At 16.5% G+C, this 18,132-nt stretch overlaps 6 protein-coding genes across 6 annotated transcripts; 3 read left to right on the top strand and 3 right to left on the bottom strand.

The window, feature by feature from the left end:
* Nucleotides 1-524: 524 nt before the first annotated feature.
* On the bottom strand, nucleotides 525-3,549 carry PRELSG_0941100 (conserved Plasmodium protein, unknown function; the record flags this gene model as incomplete). Its single annotated transcript, XM_028676864.1, has 6 exons — nucleotides 525-709; nucleotides 837-1,008; nucleotides 1,107-1,277; nucleotides 1,410-2,002; nucleotides 2,164-2,864; nucleotides 3,089-3,549. The coding sequence occupies 6 exons, from the start codon at nucleotides 3,547-3,549 to the stop codon at nucleotides 525-527; spliced, it is 2,283 nt and encodes a 760-aa protein (XP_028533311.1).
* A 723-nt stretch (nucleotides 3,550-4,272) lies between these two features.
* PRELSG_0941000 (conserved Plasmodium protein, unknown function) lies at nucleotides 4,273-5,085 on the top strand (the record flags this gene model as incomplete). The annotated part of the gene is made up of 1 exon (XM_028676863.1): nucleotides 4,273-5,085. The coding sequence occupies one exon, from the start codon at nucleotides 4,273-4,275 to the stop codon at nucleotides 5,083-5,085; it is 813 nt and encodes a 270-aa protein (XP_028533310.1).
* Nucleotides 5,086-5,892: 807 nt separating this feature from the next.
* Nucleotides 5,893-8,594, top strand: PRELSG_0940900 (conserved Plasmodium protein, unknown function; the record flags this gene model as incomplete). The annotated part of the gene is made up of 2 exons (XM_028676862.1): nucleotides 5,893-8,281; nucleotides 8,509-8,594. 2 exons carry the CDS (start codon nucleotides 5,893-5,895, stop codon nucleotides 8,592-8,594), a joined length of 2,475 nt encoding a protein of 824 aa, XP_028533309.1.
* Nucleotides 8,595-9,200: 606 nt separating this feature from the next.
* Nucleotides 9,201-10,444, bottom strand: PRELSG_0940800 (translation initiation factor eIF-1A, putative; the record flags this gene model as incomplete). Its single annotated transcript, XM_028676861.1, has 6 exons — nucleotides 9,201-9,206; nucleotides 9,299-9,479; nucleotides 9,621-9,704; nucleotides 9,872-9,956; nucleotides 10,155-10,238; nucleotides 10,429-10,444. 6 exons carry the CDS (start codon nucleotides 10,442-10,444, stop codon nucleotides 9,201-9,203), a joined length of 456 nt encoding a protein of 151 aa, XP_028533308.1.
* Nucleotides 10,445-11,490: 1,046 nt separating this feature from the next.
* PRELSG_0940700 (DNA-directed RNA polymerase I, putative) lies at nucleotides 11,491-12,486 on the top strand (the record flags this gene model as incomplete). The annotated part of the gene is made up of 1 exon (XM_028676860.1): nucleotides 11,491-12,486. One exon carries the CDS (start codon nucleotides 11,491-11,493, stop codon nucleotides 12,484-12,486), a length of 996 nt encoding a protein of 331 aa, XP_028533307.1.
* Nucleotides 12,487-13,168: 682 nt separating this feature from the next.
* On the bottom strand, nucleotides 13,169-14,293 carry PRELSG_0940600 (DnaJ protein, putative; the record flags this gene model as incomplete). Its single annotated transcript, XM_028676859.1, has 2 exons — nucleotides 13,169-14,010; nucleotides 14,170-14,293. The coding sequence occupies 2 exons, from the start codon at nucleotides 14,291-14,293 to the stop codon at nucleotides 13,169-13,171; spliced, it is 966 nt and encodes a 321-aa protein (XP_028533306.1).
* Between the last annotated feature and the right edge of the window lie 3,839 nt (nucleotides 14,294-18,132).

Raw genomic sequence — 18,132 nt, 5'->3', positions numbered from 1 at the left:
AAAGACTTATAAATTTTTTCATAAAAACATTTAATTTTTATTACGAATTATTTTTTCGACTCTTTTTTTTCCATATAAAAATTGTAATCAAAAACAATTTCAATAGAACTTTTTTTATTTATTTAAAAAAATATTAAACATAAATTACATATTTATAACACCGTAAAAATAAAATATTTAAAAAAGAAATGAAACAAATTGAATATAATAAAATTTTTCTGTTTTACAATAAAAAAAAATTACATATTTTTATTAGTGGAATTTGTGCTTTTATTAATAAAAATATTTGTTTCATTATTTTTAAAAATAGCACACACAAAAATATTTTTAAAAAAAAAATAAAATTTTATACTAAATTCTCTTTAAAAGGCAAATAAAAAAAAATATGAATATATATGTTAAATATAAATTTATATAAAATTATAATAACATAACTGTGTAAAGCAATAAATCATTTAAGTCGAATTTTTTATGCTACATATTAATTCTTTTTATTTAAATAATCACATTTTTTTTTTTTTTTTTTAAACTTGTTTATGTTGTTTTCTTATGTAACTATAAAAATTTTCTAAATCATTTCTATTTTTTTTCTTATTTAAATCTAATATAATATGAAAATTGTTTTCAATTTTTTCTATTTTTTCTCTACATTTTTTAATTTTATCATCCAAAATGAGTATATCACTTTCCAAAATAAATAACTCTTTAGCTAATAAAAATAAAAATTATAAATATAATTTCAAAGATAGCATATGATTTTAGTAATATACATAAAAAGTTTCCTATATATTTCATATATATTTCTAGATATAAAGATTTAAAAACTTAACACTAACTTAAAATTTGCTCCTTTATTGAGTTATATATATCTAGCACAGATTTTTCTTCAAAAATCATTATGCATCTGAAATCATATGAAAATTCTCCATTTTTTAAAAAATAATTTAGATTTATTGTAAAATTATTTGTAAGTCTTTTAAGTATATAATGTATTATGAATCTAATATCCTAAAGAATTAAAAAAGAAAAAGAAAAATTAATAAAAATAATTTTATATATTTAATGTAAATATATTCTATAAATTTTATGAAAATGAAATAACAAACATTAAATTTATTGACTTCTAAATTTGGATTTATAATTTCATTAATCCTATTTTGTATTTCTTTCCAAAACTCCAATAAAATGTGAAATATCATTTTATTTTTCTTTATATAATTTGTTATTTCTTCTAAAATGACTTTTTTTTCTATCCATTGCAATAAAATTTTTAATATCTGCATTTAAAATAAAATGTTTATCATTATTTTTTTATGTTTAAATAGTAGAACTATTCAGTTTTTTTATTTCTTCTTAAATATTAAAACCTTATATATATATATTTATATTTACAACATTTATAAAGATACCATATTTTTAAAATGGAAACTGCTCTTTTTAAATATTTTTAGCAAGTCTTCCAATAAATTATTTTCAATAAATTTTCTAAATTCATATAAATTATTTATTATAATCATATTTAAAAATTGTAAAAAAACCATATAATATAACTCATTTTGCAATAGAAAAATTTTTCTCTTTAGTTCTTCTGAAATAATATAATTAATAAAAGGTAGAATAATTTCTGATTTTAAGTTATTTTTTACAAAAATATTTATAATTCCAAAATAATATAGTTTTAATAAATTATATACTTCTCTCATTTGTACATTTTCACATTCGATATTCTTATTTATTTTATAAAAATTATTTTCTATATTTATAATAAAACTTTCTTTTAATGTTTCTTTAGATACAATTTCATTATTAAAACTAATGTAAAATAAAGATTCGAAATATTTTACATATAGATAATTATTATGAATATTTTTATCATTCATTTTATGTGTTTCTTTTATTATTTTTTCAAAGAGTATCGTGTAATCCACTATGTTATTCAAGGAATTTCTATTCATACTATTAATGATATCAAAACATAATAAATGTAACATCTTTTTGTCTTCTTTAAAAAAAAATAAAATAAAATAAAATTATATATATATATAAAAAAAAAGCTTATATATATATATATATATAAATTAAAAATTTTACCAGAAAAATGAAAATTATTGCTAGTTAAAAAATCCAGAGACAAATTTAAAATGAGATCAATCAACTTTTTACCCTCTGCATTAATTTCATTTTTTTTATTTTCAATTAAATTTTTATTAACATATTTAAAAATTATTTTGTTATTGGGGTTAGTTATTAATTCTATTAAATTTCTTAAAACACAAAATAAAATACAAAGAAAATCGTAAAATAATTCATTTTTTTCTTTTAAAATATTCATTACACTATGAATGTTAATTAAACTTCTGAGATATTCTATTATCTGATTTAATTTATTAAGAAAATTAACTTCACTAATACCTAAATTTTTATTAAAAAAAATTAGAAAATCAATGCAATTTCCTTCTATAATATATGAAAATAATTTTAATAAGTTTATACAAGTAAAATCATATAATTCTCTTTTTATTCTTGTATATATGTTTTCTAAAATGTTGTTAATAACTTTCATTTTATCATTTATCAAAAGTTTAATGATTTTTATATTTCTCTCAACAGCATTTATAATTATTTGTATCATTAAATAATTGATATATGTATTACTGGAGAGTAATTTGATAAATAATTTTAGCATACCACATTTATATATTTCTTCATCAAATTCTTTAAACTCAGTTATTAAAAATAAACTATAGATGATTTTTTCTTTTTCAAATTCATAATCAAAATATAAATTAGTAAATATTTCTAAAATTCTACTATCTATTATTATTTTTGTATAAAAATTTTCATAAAATTTCCATTCCATTAATCTGATAAAAGTACATAAACATATACACACATATGTATATGAAAAATACAGACAAAAAAAAGTAACTTGCATATAGAAATAAAGTTGAATAAATATATTTATTTACATGCACGTATATATTTAAGCAAAAAAAATAATAAACATAAAAATTTGTTTGCAACATTAAAAAAAAAAAATTATATATATATATATATTATGATATAAAATAATTATCTTTTTCATTACTTTAATGTATTTATTATGAATAAATTTAAAAAATTTATTATTGATATAATTAAAGAATTGATTTTTTCTAAATCATCATTTTTACACTTCTTTAAATATGAACACAATTCCAATATTGATATAAAAAATTTTTTTATTTCTTCTACATAAAATATATTGTCTTTTAATTTTATATTTATAAATGAGCTAGGTATGTTTTGAAAATGTACCAACAAAATATTTATAAAGGAAATTTTTTTTTCTTCTATGAACTTTTTTATTATTAAGCCTAAAAAATTATTTAAATCTTTTATTTCTTTTAAAGTAAATTCTTCACAATTTTTATAATAGCATAAAAGAAAATTAATTATTTTTTCTTCTATAATTATTATTGATTGTTTATCCTTTTCATTCATTAACTCATATATTTTTTCAAATTTTATTTCTTCTTTTGAAATAGACCATCTATTATTTTTAAGCATTTTGCCATTAAAAAAAATTATATAAACTTTACAGAAAATTTACTAAATCATAAAGCATATAAAAACATATAGGCATTTAAATAGTTTTGCATATATATATATATATATCTTAAATTTGTCTAATAAAAAGTTTAAAAACAAATTATCCTCTTTTACATTTATCTAATATTTCCTTAACATATAAATTTAAAAAAAAAAAAAATTTCTTTTATATTTATCAACATATATGTTATATTTTCTCGGTGCTTTTTTTTTTTTTATATATAGAGTTCAAAGAAATTCTTGTTTTTTTATATATTTTATTGTTAAATGAAAAAATAAATTTATTTTCCGTTATCTTAAAATTTAAAACTTTTTATTAACACATTTGTTTCAATTTTTTAATTTTTTTATAAAGTTTTTTATAAGCTTTAGTAGTGTGCAGTTTTGACACAAAAAATGAAGATAAAAAAAAAAAAAAAATATCAATAAAAAAAGAAATTTTGATAATTATATTTTTATTATTAATATGTTTTATTACCTTTAAAATTAAGTGTTAATAAATCTATATAAAGAAAATATTTTTTAATAAAACTACCGAAAAATTACATTTGTTTAATAAAAAAAAAAATCTTAAGAATACTTATTTTTTTGGTATATAAACACAAATAAAACGGAAAAAGTTTATATCTAAAAGAAATGAATATGTAATTTTTATGTCCAAGTAAAGTAAATAGAAATAAAATGAATAATACCATTGAACATATATGTAAAAGTACATATACATCTAAAAACAAGTGCAATGATTTATGTGAAGAAACTTCTAGCAAAAACGAAAATGCCGGAATTTTGAGTGGAGGAAGAACAATTGATAAATATAATATAAAACTCATTACTGATAAAGAATATAATATGGAAAATAAAATATTGGAAAATGAGGAAATAAAACCAGAGAAAAAAAAAAATATAGATAATAAAAAAAATAGCATAGACTTTGAATCCTTTAACCAAAACATTTTTAATATAAACATTAATTTATATGAAAAAGATGAAGAAAATAATGAAGAAAATAATCATGAAGAAAATCAAGATTATGAAGATGAAGACGAAGACGAAGACAAAGACACAAAGGATGGAAATGAAAATGAGAATGAAAATGAGGAAGAAACAAAAGATAGAAAAAGATACACAAAAAAAAAGCAAAACATTAAAAAGGAAAAAATAAAGGATTCTAATAATTATGATGATAGTGATGATTCTTCATACAATAGCATAGATGAAGTAAATAAAATTTTAAAAATAAACAATGACGAAAAATTGGAAAAAAAAAACAGATATACTTATATACTACAACACAAAAAAAGAATTAAAGATAAAAGAAAAGAAAAAGTAAACAAAGATAAAAAGAATAATTATCTAAAATTAAATTATTTAAGAATAAATAAAACCTCAAAAGAAAATGTAAAAAGAGCTAGTGTAGCCACCACAATGTTAGAAAATTTTTCTAACAGCGATACAGAATATAGTGATGATGATTTGTATGATTCTAAAAATTGAAATAACTCAATTTTTAGAAAATAGTAATATTTATATGATTATAAAAATATATTAAAGCAATAAAAAAAAAATTAAAGATAATAATAAATATTAAAAAAAATAGAAATTGTTTTTTCATTTTTTATTTTATATATATAGATGATATTTATATGTGTTTTTATTTTTTAAAATTTATTCTTTTTTCCTTTTGTTCATCTTCCACATTAAATTTTATAATTTTTTTTTTTCTTTTTATATTTTATATATTATTTTAATAAAGTTAAAACCAAAAAAAATTTTTATTAATATTTGTATGCATAAAAATATTATAAGATACAAAATTTCCTAGAATACTTTTTGTGTAAAAAATTAAGTATCTTAATTTTTCTATTCTCTAGGTCCTTGTTAGGAATATAAAAAATAATATTGTAAATATATATTATTATTATGATATATTTTATAAGAATTCCTTAAGTTCACTTAAATATTATAATGCTTAAAATTATTTTCATCAAAATATGAATATATTTTTATTATTGTTAGTATTTATTTTATAAGTTTTATATTAATTTTTTTTCTTTATCATTATTTCGGTGTGAAGCATTGCATGCATCTTTTTATTTATTCTTATAAAAAAAAAAATGTAAAAATATATAAATTTCTTTTTTTTATATATATTTAAGGAAAAAGTTATCTAATGAAATTCTATAAAATATAATTACGTTTATAAGTATATTATAAATTAGAAAATATATATAAAAAAAAATGTCTATTTAAAAATTTTCTCTAAAAAAGTTTTTTTTTTTAATTTAAAAGAAAAAAAAAAAAATGATCCTAAATGAGGACATAGGAAAATCTTTAAGTAACGTATATTTATATAAAAATGGAGAATTAGAATTAATAAAAGAATTAGAAAATGTTTTTATAAAAAGAGTAAGTACATGCCATAATAGCATAAATATAATATTAAATTTTAAGGATAAAAACAAATATAATACCTTAATTAGGTTAGATGATGAAAATAATTATAGTAGTAGCTATCTAAACATTTCTTACAATGATACATATGATTTTAATTTTATAACATCTGATTTAAATTTATACTTATTTTATAAAAATAACAGAAGACAAGAAAAATTCAATAATTTAAATAATGAAAATACAAATAAGAAATATGAAAAAAGTTTTATTGTATATGACAAAAATACAAAAAACCTGAATGAAGAGGCAACTAAGAAAGAAAATGGAATGTTATTGAAAAAAAATATAAAAAATATTCTATTAAGCAGTGAAAAATATAATGTATGGAATTATAAGATAGAAAATACAAACAATAAAGAAAAAAAAACCATGAATATGATTTTTGAAAAGATATTTTTTTGCTCATCAGAATTTTATGCTATTAATAGAGAAAATGATGCATATAAATGGAATATTGATATAAACAAAAATGAAATAATTTATAATTACCACTCAAAATTTATTAGTTATATAAATTTTTCTGAAAAAGAAAAAATTATTGACATATCTTGTGGAAAAAATCATACTCTTTTTTTATCAAAAAAAAAAAATTGTTATGCGTGTGGAGGTAACGATAATTACCAGGTATGTGAAGAAAAAAAAATTTTTTTTAAAGAACCAAAGTTAGTATTACTTGATAAAAAAGAAAGAAAAAAGGTAAAATATATTTCAGCTGGTTATTCTCACAATTTAATTTGTACACAGGAAAATGAAATATTTGGATGGGGAAATAATATACATGGTCAATTGCTTTCTATTGATAATCATTTTTTAAAAACTCCCACATTAATATTTAATCAGAAGATATGGAATGATTTAATGAAAAAAAAACTCAAATTAAAAAAGAAAAAAAAAAAAGAACATATAACTAGAAATGAAAATTTTCTTAAAGATATAGAAACTAAAGAAATCTATAAAGAAATAAAAAATAACGAAGAAATCGATGAGATAAAAAATTTGAATGAACAATTTTTTAAGTTAAATAATCATAAGTATAAAAATAAAATGGAAATACAAAAAATCTGTTGTGGTTTTTCTTTTTCTGTCATACTTTTAAAGAACAAAAATTGTTACATTTTAGGTAAAACAAAGTATAATTTCAAAGAAAATTCTAATTATCCTATTAAGATTAATAAAAAAAAAAAAATTGATGATGTTTTTTGTAATTTTTTTGATATTATCCTTATAGACAACCTTAAAATACTAAGAACTTATCCAATTATAATTGAACCAAATTGTAACAGTTCTATTTTCCTTTTTTTCAATTTTAAAATTAAAAGTTGCCTAGATTTTAAAATAAAATTAATGGAAAATAATTTAAATGAAAATAAAAAATATATATATTCTAAAATGGTTAAGGAATGTAAAAATAATGAGGAACTAATTAATGATAATACTCCAATAAACACAAATAAAAAAAAAAATTGTATTGATGTTTTTTTTCATTTTAGTTATGACAATGATAAAAAGGCATATAATTTCGATTTTTCTCATTTATTTGATTCTTTCTCAAAAAATGTATGCAATGCAAAATCAGAATATTCTATGTCGTGTAAAATTAACAGAAATAAAATAAATAAAAAATTATTTTTAATTTTATATAATTCTAATTATTATTTAAATAATGGTGAAAATATTATTTTATCAAAATATGAAGGAAAAATAAAAAGTATAGTTCCAGACAATTTTGCATTAATGAAAAATATAAAAATTAAAATTAAAATAAATAAACCACCAATTCATGTTAAAAAAGAATATATAAATGTTCTATACCATTTTAAAGATGATACAAATGAATATTATAAATTTAGTAAGGGGAGAATGAATAAAAAAAGAAGTTACATATATACAAATGTATCTTTTATAAATAATAATCAATCATCCATATTAAAAAAATTTAGTACATGCAATATATATTTTTCATTTGGTAATAATTTTTATCTAAATTCATTTCCAATTACTATTATAAAACCTGATATATTAAATATAACTCCAAACAGTGTTAATATCCATGAAAATAAAAATATTAATATGAATATGCTGCATCTCTCAAACCAATTTGAATATCTTCATGTAATTTTATATAATCCTCATTTACAATTTATATACAAAAAAGCTTACTATAATTGTGAGGAAGACAATTATTATTTTTCTACGCCATTAATTCCGATTACGCTTTTTAAAAAAATTCAATCAGGTATTTTAAAAAAAAAATAAGTAATAAATGTAAGAAATTATATAAATACAATTCTAGTAAAACAATCAGATAGCGATATAAATAAAATTATTTTTAAAAAAAAAAAAAAAAATATGAAAATTAGAAAATTAAGAATATATAGAAACGTCAATAAATCATATTAAATACCATTTTATTAAAATATTTTATGTTATTATCATTATTAAAATTTATTTTTATTTTTTCAGATTCCATAAAGTTTAATGTTTTCGCTTCATATAATAACATAGAATATAGCCAAAGTGAAATTACCTTGACAGTTTTCAATGTGTAAATATCTAAAAAGAAAAATAACAATAAAATTTTCATAAGAACTAATTCTATATTTAAGCTAATTTTTTTTAGGTAATATTAGCATTTATTTATATATATATATTTTTTAATTATATCATATTTCTCCAGATGATAATTTTTTAAGAATATTTTTTAAAAAAATAGATGTTTTCAATATATATATATAGAATACATAATTAATTTTAACTTGCATATGAAACATAATTATTAATTTATGTAATTTTTTTTTCTTTTTTATTAATTTTTAATTTAATAATAAAAAAAAGAGGAATTAAAAAATAGTGTAATTTTAAAATGTGTAATTTCTATATTAATATATAAGGAAGATAATGAAGTATTATTCTTTATATTCTTTTTTGAAAATTATTAAATATAACATTTTTTTTTTTAATTTAAATCTATAAGTTAAGAAAAAAAAAAAAAAAAAAAAAAAAAACAAAAAATAAATGAATTTATAAAAATATTTTTAAAATATTATATATATAAAGCACAATTTAAAAAAAAGATAATAAAAATAAATAGATAAGCTTATAATTTTGTATTATATATAAACAAATATATATTTATATTTTTTTCCTGAATTTCTTTATATCTGCAAAAAAGAGTGAAAAAAAAAAAAGAGTCATTATTTTACAGGAACAAGTGTGCAAATAATATATATATAAGGATATTAAAAAAACTTACATCTTCTATATCTAATTTTTTAGAATTATTAACATCTTCTTGAGCTTCTTCATCAGATTCATCATCTAAAAATTCTACTCCATTTTGTGCATCGTCGTCAAAAATGTCTGTTTCATTTATTTTGGCCGTTTCTGGTAATTCTCCATGAGTTTTCAAACTTCTTGCTTCATCTGGAGTATACCTATAAATATGAATGCAGAAAAAAAAATTTCAGTATATATAATAGATAGATATTTCAAATTTTATTCTCTAAATGAATATATACTAATAAAAATTTTCTTATTGTATAATTTTGTATTTTCAATTATTTATTTATAATTACTTTGCTATAACATCAGCTTTGCTATCTTGATAATCTCTCAAGGATACCAAAATAATATCTCCTGAATTTATCCATACTCTTTTTCTCATTTTTCCTCTATATATAAAAAAAAAAAAAAAAATTAAAAATTACGCAAAAGGAAGTTTCGCAAATTTAAAAATATATACATTTTATTTAATTAATAATTTTTGTTTTATTTTTTTTTTCTTATTTTAGTTTCCACTGCTTGTTTTTCATTTTTCTTTTATAACCTAATGTGGCATAATCTTTTTACCCCATCAAAACAATGGGCTTCTAATCTTCCATTTCCTAACATTCTTAAAACTTGAGCATATTCTAAAAAAAAGATATGCATATACATAAATATATATGTGCTTCATTCTGTTTATATGTGTATGAAAAAGAAAAGATATTATTAGAACATATTAAAAAAAAAAGCTACCCTTTTTTATGTACATATTTTACTCTAAATATATAATTTTAAAATTTTTTTATAATAAACATTAGTAGCATTTATTTTATTATATATATAACCTTGGCCTTCTTCTTTATATAATAATTCCCTTTTTTCTCCCTCATTATCATTTTTCCCTCTTCTCCTATTTTTTCCTCCTTTACCTGTTTTTATTTATTTTGTATTTTTAACATAAAATAAATGAAATTGTTTATATTTTTTTTCTATAATTTATTTATATAAATGATACATAATAATATAAAACAATTTGATTGAATTTTGAAAAGATAATATAAATGAATATTTAAGAAATTGAAAACATTAACATAAAAATAATTATAAAAAATTTTTAACCTTTATTTTTTGGCATTTTTAAAAATTACATAAATAATAGTTTATAAAAATTCTGAATTAAATTTACAAATATATCTAATTTTTCTTTGTAACTTTTTTTATAAGAGCATACAATATACCATATATGATAATATTATAAGAATAAAAACTAAAATTATATAATTAAATGAGAAATTAAGGTTATGTTTATAAACACATAAAAGAATCCTCTTGTTATATATATATGTAATACAAATGTCGCTAAAAATAACAAATTTTTTTCAGAAAAAGAAAATTATTACTATATATATTTCTTTCTATACTTTTTAAAAAGTAAAATTTAAGATTTTAAATTTTTATTTCTTGTTCTTGAAAAGCAAAAAATAAGAAAAAAAAAAAAAAATAAAATAAAAAAAATAAAAAAAAATATAAAATAAAGATAAAAAAAAAATATTAATATAAAAAATATGTAAAAATATGCTTAAAAATGAAAGTAATATTAAAACAAAATATTATGTTTTAAATTTAATTCATATATATTGTGTATATATATTTATAAATATATAGGTATATAAATATATATATATATTTTTTTTTTTTTTTTTTTAATATTAAATGAACATATTTTATATCTATCTATTTCCTTTTATAATAACGATTTGTAACATAAATACTATATAAATATATGAAAAAAAAAAAAAAAAAATTTTTGTATAAAAATTTTCAGAAAAAAAATTTAAGAACTTTCATTTTAATTAAAATAAAAAATGGATATTTTTAATAACATTATATAAATTATAGAAGAATTAATTTTTTAAAAAAAAAAAAGAGAATCAAATAAAAATAAAAAAAAATTCAAGCAAAATTTATCAAGATTATTAAAATTAAATTTGTTATAAACTTTTAAAAGAGAAGGTTAAAAAAGAATAATTTTTTTTAAGAAATAATAAATGTGGTTGTATGTTACAATTCTAAAGAATTAAAATAAATATTTATATTTGTTTATATATATATATATATATATAAAATCATAGAAAAAAAAAATTATGAATAATTAGAAAAGATTAGAAAAATAAAGTAAAAATGCAAAATGTAAAATTTAGAGATAATTTTATTAAATTGGGTGAAGAAGGCCCAAGAAATGCAACTACTACAAATTTTTATGGGAGCTATTTTTTATCGGATAAGGAAAATTACTTTGATATAAATGAATTTGAAAAAAACTTAGAAATGAATATACTAAAAAATGAATATGATTTATTAATATTAGAAGTAAAAAACTTAAATGTTTCCATAGCTAATGCTTTAAGAAGAATTATGATATCAGAAGTACCAACTATTGCCATTGAAAAAGTAAATATTTTTCAGAATACTGGAATAATAGCTGATGAAATATTATGTCATAGATTAGGTTTAATTCCATTTAAATTTGATGCAGATTTAATTAATTATAAAGAAGAATATGAAAAATATAACCCCTTGAATTGTTTTTGTTTTAAACTTCATGTAAAATATAAAAAAATAGGAAATGAAAATAGTTTAAGTGTATATTCAAGGGATTTAAAATGGTTTCCTTTAAATGAGCAGCAGAAAATAAAGTTTGAAAATAATCACCCAAAAGTGGTTGATGATAATATTTTAATAACAAAATTAAGTAGTGGACAAGAAATTGAACTAATTTGCTTTTTAGAAAAAGGAATTGGAAAAACTCATGCAAAATGGTCACCTGTTTGTACAGCTGTATATAAAATGTACCCATCTTTTACCTTTGATACATCTGAAAATTTTACAAAAGATGAAAAATATGATTTAGTTAATATTTGCCCCAAAAATGTTTTTGATATAGAAGAAAGTGAGAATTTAGTTGTAAAAGACCCTTTAAACTGCTCTTCATGTAGAGTATGTATTGAAAAATATCCAAAAAAGGTTTCATTTCATAAAATTAAAAATCATTTTATTTTTACTATTGAATCTACGGGATGTTTTTCCTCTGCCGACATTTTTAAGAAGGCCTTACTTATTTTAAAGCAAAAGGTTCTTAACATCAAAGAAGCATTGGAAGAAGAAACAAATACTTAAAAATTAAAAATAAAATAAAGAAAAAAGATATTTTATGAAAAAAATACACAATAGAATAGATAAAAAAGAAAATATAATTATTAATTGCGTAGTAAAAAAAAAAAAAATAAAAAAAATGAATAAATAAAATTAAATAAAATAACTTAAGAACAATCAAAATAAATTTTCAGATTATTAATAATTTTTTTTAATATTTTACTTTTAATCTATTTTAAAAATTTTTATATAAAAATACTTTTACTATTTGATTTCTTATAATACACTTGTTAATTTGTTTTATAACTTTTTTTTTTTTTCTTCCTTTTAATTAATATATCTTTTTATTTCACTTTTAATTATAATATTTTTTTAATTGTGTATTTTTTTTTTTAATTTAATTATAACCTGTTTATATTTCTTCATTCATAAATAATTTTTTTATTATTATTTGTAATTTATAATTTTGTAAATAACTAAAAAATTAATACCATATAAGTAAATATATTTATGTTACTTTAAAAAAAAAAAAAAAACATATTTATCTGTTTTAATAATAATTAATATAATTTGCTTTAAAAATTATTCTTAAAAACGCTTTTAGCTTTTCTTTTTTTTTTTTTATATTGAATAAAAATTTGCAAAATAAGTATGCTAAATATATGTATATATATGTTTATCTTAATTTTATCTCTTGTCAAGTATTTTAATCATTATAATTAAAACTAATTCCTTTTTTCTTCATTCTAATTTGCTTTTTATATTTTGAACTTGAAATTTTATTTATCCTATCTTTTTCTCTCTCTTCATGAAGAAAATCATCTAAATTTTGTTTTACCCATAATTCTTTTTTTAAATAATTTCTTTTCTCTTCCTCATTAAGTGAATTCCATTTCTCTAAAGAAACATTCATGTACTTTCTTGTAATATAAACTTTATCATTTTCATCGTATTCCTCATTTAATATATTATATTTTATTATCCATTTTATATTCCATTTTACATATTGCCAAATATGTCTTGGTAAAAAAAAAATTTTTACAATAATTAAATCAGAAATACCAAGCCTTCTTGTTTTCTGATTATTTATCATCACTATCTCTTGTACAACATCTTCTTCTATTTTTTTTTCAATTTTTCTTTTTTTTTTCAAGTCATAATTATGAAAATCTGGATGGTTTTCAGCTATTCTATTTTGAACTTCTCTTTTGAATAATTTATTTTTTGAGCATTTTTGAATAACTCTTTTCATTTCATTGCTATTATGAATATATTGAAACAAACATATAAAAAAGCTAACAAGCAATAATATCAATATTACTTTAAATAATTTATAAAAACAATATAAATTAAAATATATTAAATTAACTATGCTATTAGGATTATTCAAATAATAATCATAATAACTTCTAGTTCTTTTATTAATTAAAATGTTAAAAGCTCTAACCACTTTCTTTTTTTTTTTTAAATCATATCCTTTTTTTATATTTTTTAACTTCTTATAGTATGAATATCTAATTTCTTCTGGGGTCGCTTTTTCACTAATTCCTATCCAAAAAAAAAAATAAAATAAAATATATTTTATTAATGATTTTTTTTTTTTTTTTCACTCTAAATATGAAAAATAATTTCAGATATATATTTTATGTTTATTAATACTTTTTTTATCATTAGTATTCATAAGCTTATTGCTTTTCTTTTTCTAACCTAATATTTCATAACAACTTTCGTTATGACAATAAAAGTGACTTAACACTTTTTTAAATAAACAATTTACATTGCTAACCAAAGCAAAATAAAATAAAATGACAGAAAAATAAAATATTTTCATTATTGGTAAATAAATAGTATTTTAATTCCTTTTCTTTATTTATTTTCAATTCTTTATATATATTTAGCATAAAATTTTATTAAAATTTAATTTGAAATTGTACCAAAAAAGTAATAAGAATATAAAGAAAAAAAAAATAAAATGAAAATGAAAATTTCATAAGAAAATTTTAAAAATAAGAGTTGTGCACACTTTGTGATTAGCTTAATGCATGTATTTAAAATAATACTGTATTTTTTTTTAATACAATATATATGCGCATATATATATATACATATATTTCATAATTTGTTATTCTTATAAGAATATTTACAACACTCTCGTATGTTACTAAAGTGGAAATAATTAGTATAGTAAATAAGAATTACATTTTTACCAAAAAAAAAGTAAATTAAAATAACAATGAAATGCCATATTTTTGTATATATTTAAAAAAATATATACTTCAAAATTTGAAAAACTTAACTATTAAAAATATAAAAGAGAATAAATAGTCTATGAATATACAGATATAATTTTTTTTTTTTCTTTTCATATTTTTATATTATTTTCTAAAAACTAAAAATATTTAATTAATAATATCGGTTAGCATTACAAAAAAGATATCTAATGGCATTTTATTTATTTTTGAATGAATTGTCATAATCATAAATAATTCATTTTTTTTCCTAGATAAATTAACATATTTATAATATGAAAGATTATTCATGAAAAATTATTAGTTGTGAAATTTTAAACGAATATTTTTTTTCATTTTTTTATAATGTTATTTTTCCTTAAACTAAAAATTTAAGTAATTTTTTAAATACTAGAACTAATAATTTTTTTTTTTTATGGTTAATACATTATATCATATTTTCCTTAAGTTAAAAAAAAAAAAATTTATAAACAAGTTTTCCATTTTATTAATATATATAAAATATAACGTAAATTAAACATAAATTATTGTGTTTTAATCCTTTTTTATTTCTTTTTTTTTTATACTATAATAAGTAATTAATGTTCTATTAACTGTCAAATTATTTTCATTTTGAATTATATGCTAAAATAAAAGAGAAAATTATACTAATGCGTAAATTATATTTATTTTGAATTATATATATATATATATATATATATTATATTATATTATATTATATTATATTATATTTAAATGTATAAGTCCTCTTAAATTTGCTATAATACTTCACACACATTAATATGTAGAAAATTAATAAAAAATAGAAAACTATGAAAAAAAAAAGTGGAAAAATGTAGAAAAAGAAAAAGAAAATAAGAAAGAATTTAAAAAAAGGTAATAGAAAAAAAATATAGAAGAAAAACAACCTAGAAAAAAATAATAGACAACTTTAAATTTAAAAAATTATATTATTTATTTATTTTTTTTTTTTTTTTAATTTAAAATTTATATATTTTTCTTCTTTTCGTATTTATATACTACTAAAATAAGAATTATTTTTTAATCTTCAATATAAAATAAGCTTAATATGAAAAATTAAATTTTCTTTTCTCTTTTTATATTTTCCTTTTTATTTTTATGTTATAAGAAAATAATATGATTCTTCCTTAATTTATGTTTTAAATATACATATACAAGTTATTTAGTGTTCCATTTTATATATATTTAAATTATTTATTTAAAAAACGTAAAAACTTATATACAAAAAAAAAAAAAAAATAATTTAAATTTTGCGAAATTTATTATTTTGTAAAAATTTTATACATGATGTAGAATCTTATGTTTTAATTTTAATTATTCAAATATGACCATATAATTATATTTTAAAATGGAAAAAAATAAAAAAATTATATGCATTTTCCTTAACATTTAAAAATATAATTTAACTTTATATAATCCATTAAATATTACATCAATCAAAATAAAGTTTTTGATAATTTTATTTTTTAATTCCTCAAATAAAATTGCATATTTATTTACTTTCTTTATTACATAATATTTTCCCTTAAATTCATTTTAGTAAATACATATAATGTGTATATTTCATTTCACATTATATATATTATACAAAAAAAAAAAAAAATGAAAGAAAATATTTTTCTTTTGTTCCCTTTTAATTTTCCTTGAAAATATACATAAATTATTTTTTTTCACTTTTTAATATAGATAAGAAGTGAAAATGAAATATTCATATTATATTAATTTATATATATATATATAGTGAATTTTTTATATAAAATTTTCCTTGTTTTTAAAATTTATTATTCACACACATGCTAATCATATAATTACTATATTTTTGGAAATTTAACTTGTATTAATCATTTATCTTTTCATTAATTGTATCTTTTTCTTTTATTTTTTATTGTAATTATTTCACCCATTTATTTTATTTATTTTTTTTTAAATCTTGTAAAAATTTGTTATATATGCAAAAAGATAATTTTTTTTTTGCATTTTATGAAGAAAAATATATTTTACTTTTATATATTGTTCATAATTAAAGATTATATTAAATAATAATAATAAAAATATTTATCATTTTACATATACTCATCTATTCATTTTCAATATTAATTTACATATTATAGACTTCAATAAAAGCCAATGCTTTTTTCCCTTTTCATTTTTTTTCTTTTTATTGTTGTTTTAAATTTAAGAAAAATAAAATTTACATTACATTTGTTTAACGTATATTTCTATTTTTCAATAATATATTTTGTCATTATCTTTTACTAATTATTTCAAGTAAAATTATGCTTTTACATATTTAACACATTCAATTAATATTTTAATTTGTAATTTATTTCGCATATTTTTTATTTATTTATTTTTTTTTTTTTTTCTATTTTATATTATTTATTATATTTTATATTATGTTATTATTTTATATTTTATTTTATTTTATTTATTTTTTTTTTTTTTTTTTTTAAGTACACTTTCTATGACTTCAATACTAAAGTACAATTTAAAAAAAAATGAAATTAATAAACATAATGAGAAAATAATTATAAGTATTATTCATGCAATAGTTCTTTAAGATTTTTTCAGTACGCAAAATTATTGCATCTATTATATTTTTTTTTTAATATATTTCATCTATTTGATAAAAAAAAAAAAGGAAAAAGAGAATTTTAAGTAGAAAATATTTACATATTTATAAAAACTGAAATTTTTTTTTTTTATGCATCTTTAATATTTTTTGTAATAATTGGCATAATTTATCATACATTTCAAAACATATGAATAAAGAAGAGTCCACTTTTTAAAAAATATAAATTTATTAATTTTCTCTCAATTTTTTTTTTTTTTTTATTGTTACAATTTAAAATTTTTTCTTTTTATTACTAAAGAAAAATGACATACTTTTTGAACATACGTTTTTTTTGAAGAAAATAGTATTGTTCTATAAAAAATTGATATTGTGTAATTTGAATTTTTTTTTTTTTATATGGCATTTAGATTAGATTATCATTATTAAACAAAAATATAATTAAAATAATGGTATAATTTAAAACTACTGAAGATCTCAGAAAAAAAAAAAAAAAAAAAAATAGAAAAAATAATATATTTTTATTGAATTTAATTAATTATAAAATTAAATATACATTTAAGAAAAATCAAATTAATTAGTTTATTCAGGTTACCCCAAAATTCGTAGCAAAAAAAAAAAATAAAATAAAATTTTAAATGAAATATTATAAAATTTTTTTTTTTTTTTGTTAATAATTTTATAGTTAATTTTATAACAAAGTATATATTATTTCCTAGATTTTACACTTTAAATAAATTTTAATTAAAGCGATTAAAATTGCAATATAAAAATGTTATTACTATGGGAATAACTATAGAATTTATTTGAAAAGGAAAAAAGTGAAGT

This window comes from Plasmodium relictum, assembly GCF_900005765.1.
Source record: "Plasmodium relictum strain SGS1 genome assembly, chromosome: 9".
In the NCBI taxonomy this organism is placed as follows: Eukaryota; Apicomplexa; class Aconoidasida; order Haemosporida; family Plasmodiidae; genus Plasmodium; species Plasmodium relictum.
The sequence above is the reverse complement of the archived record's forward strand: the minus strand, read 5'-3'. Positions and strand labels throughout refer to the sequence as shown.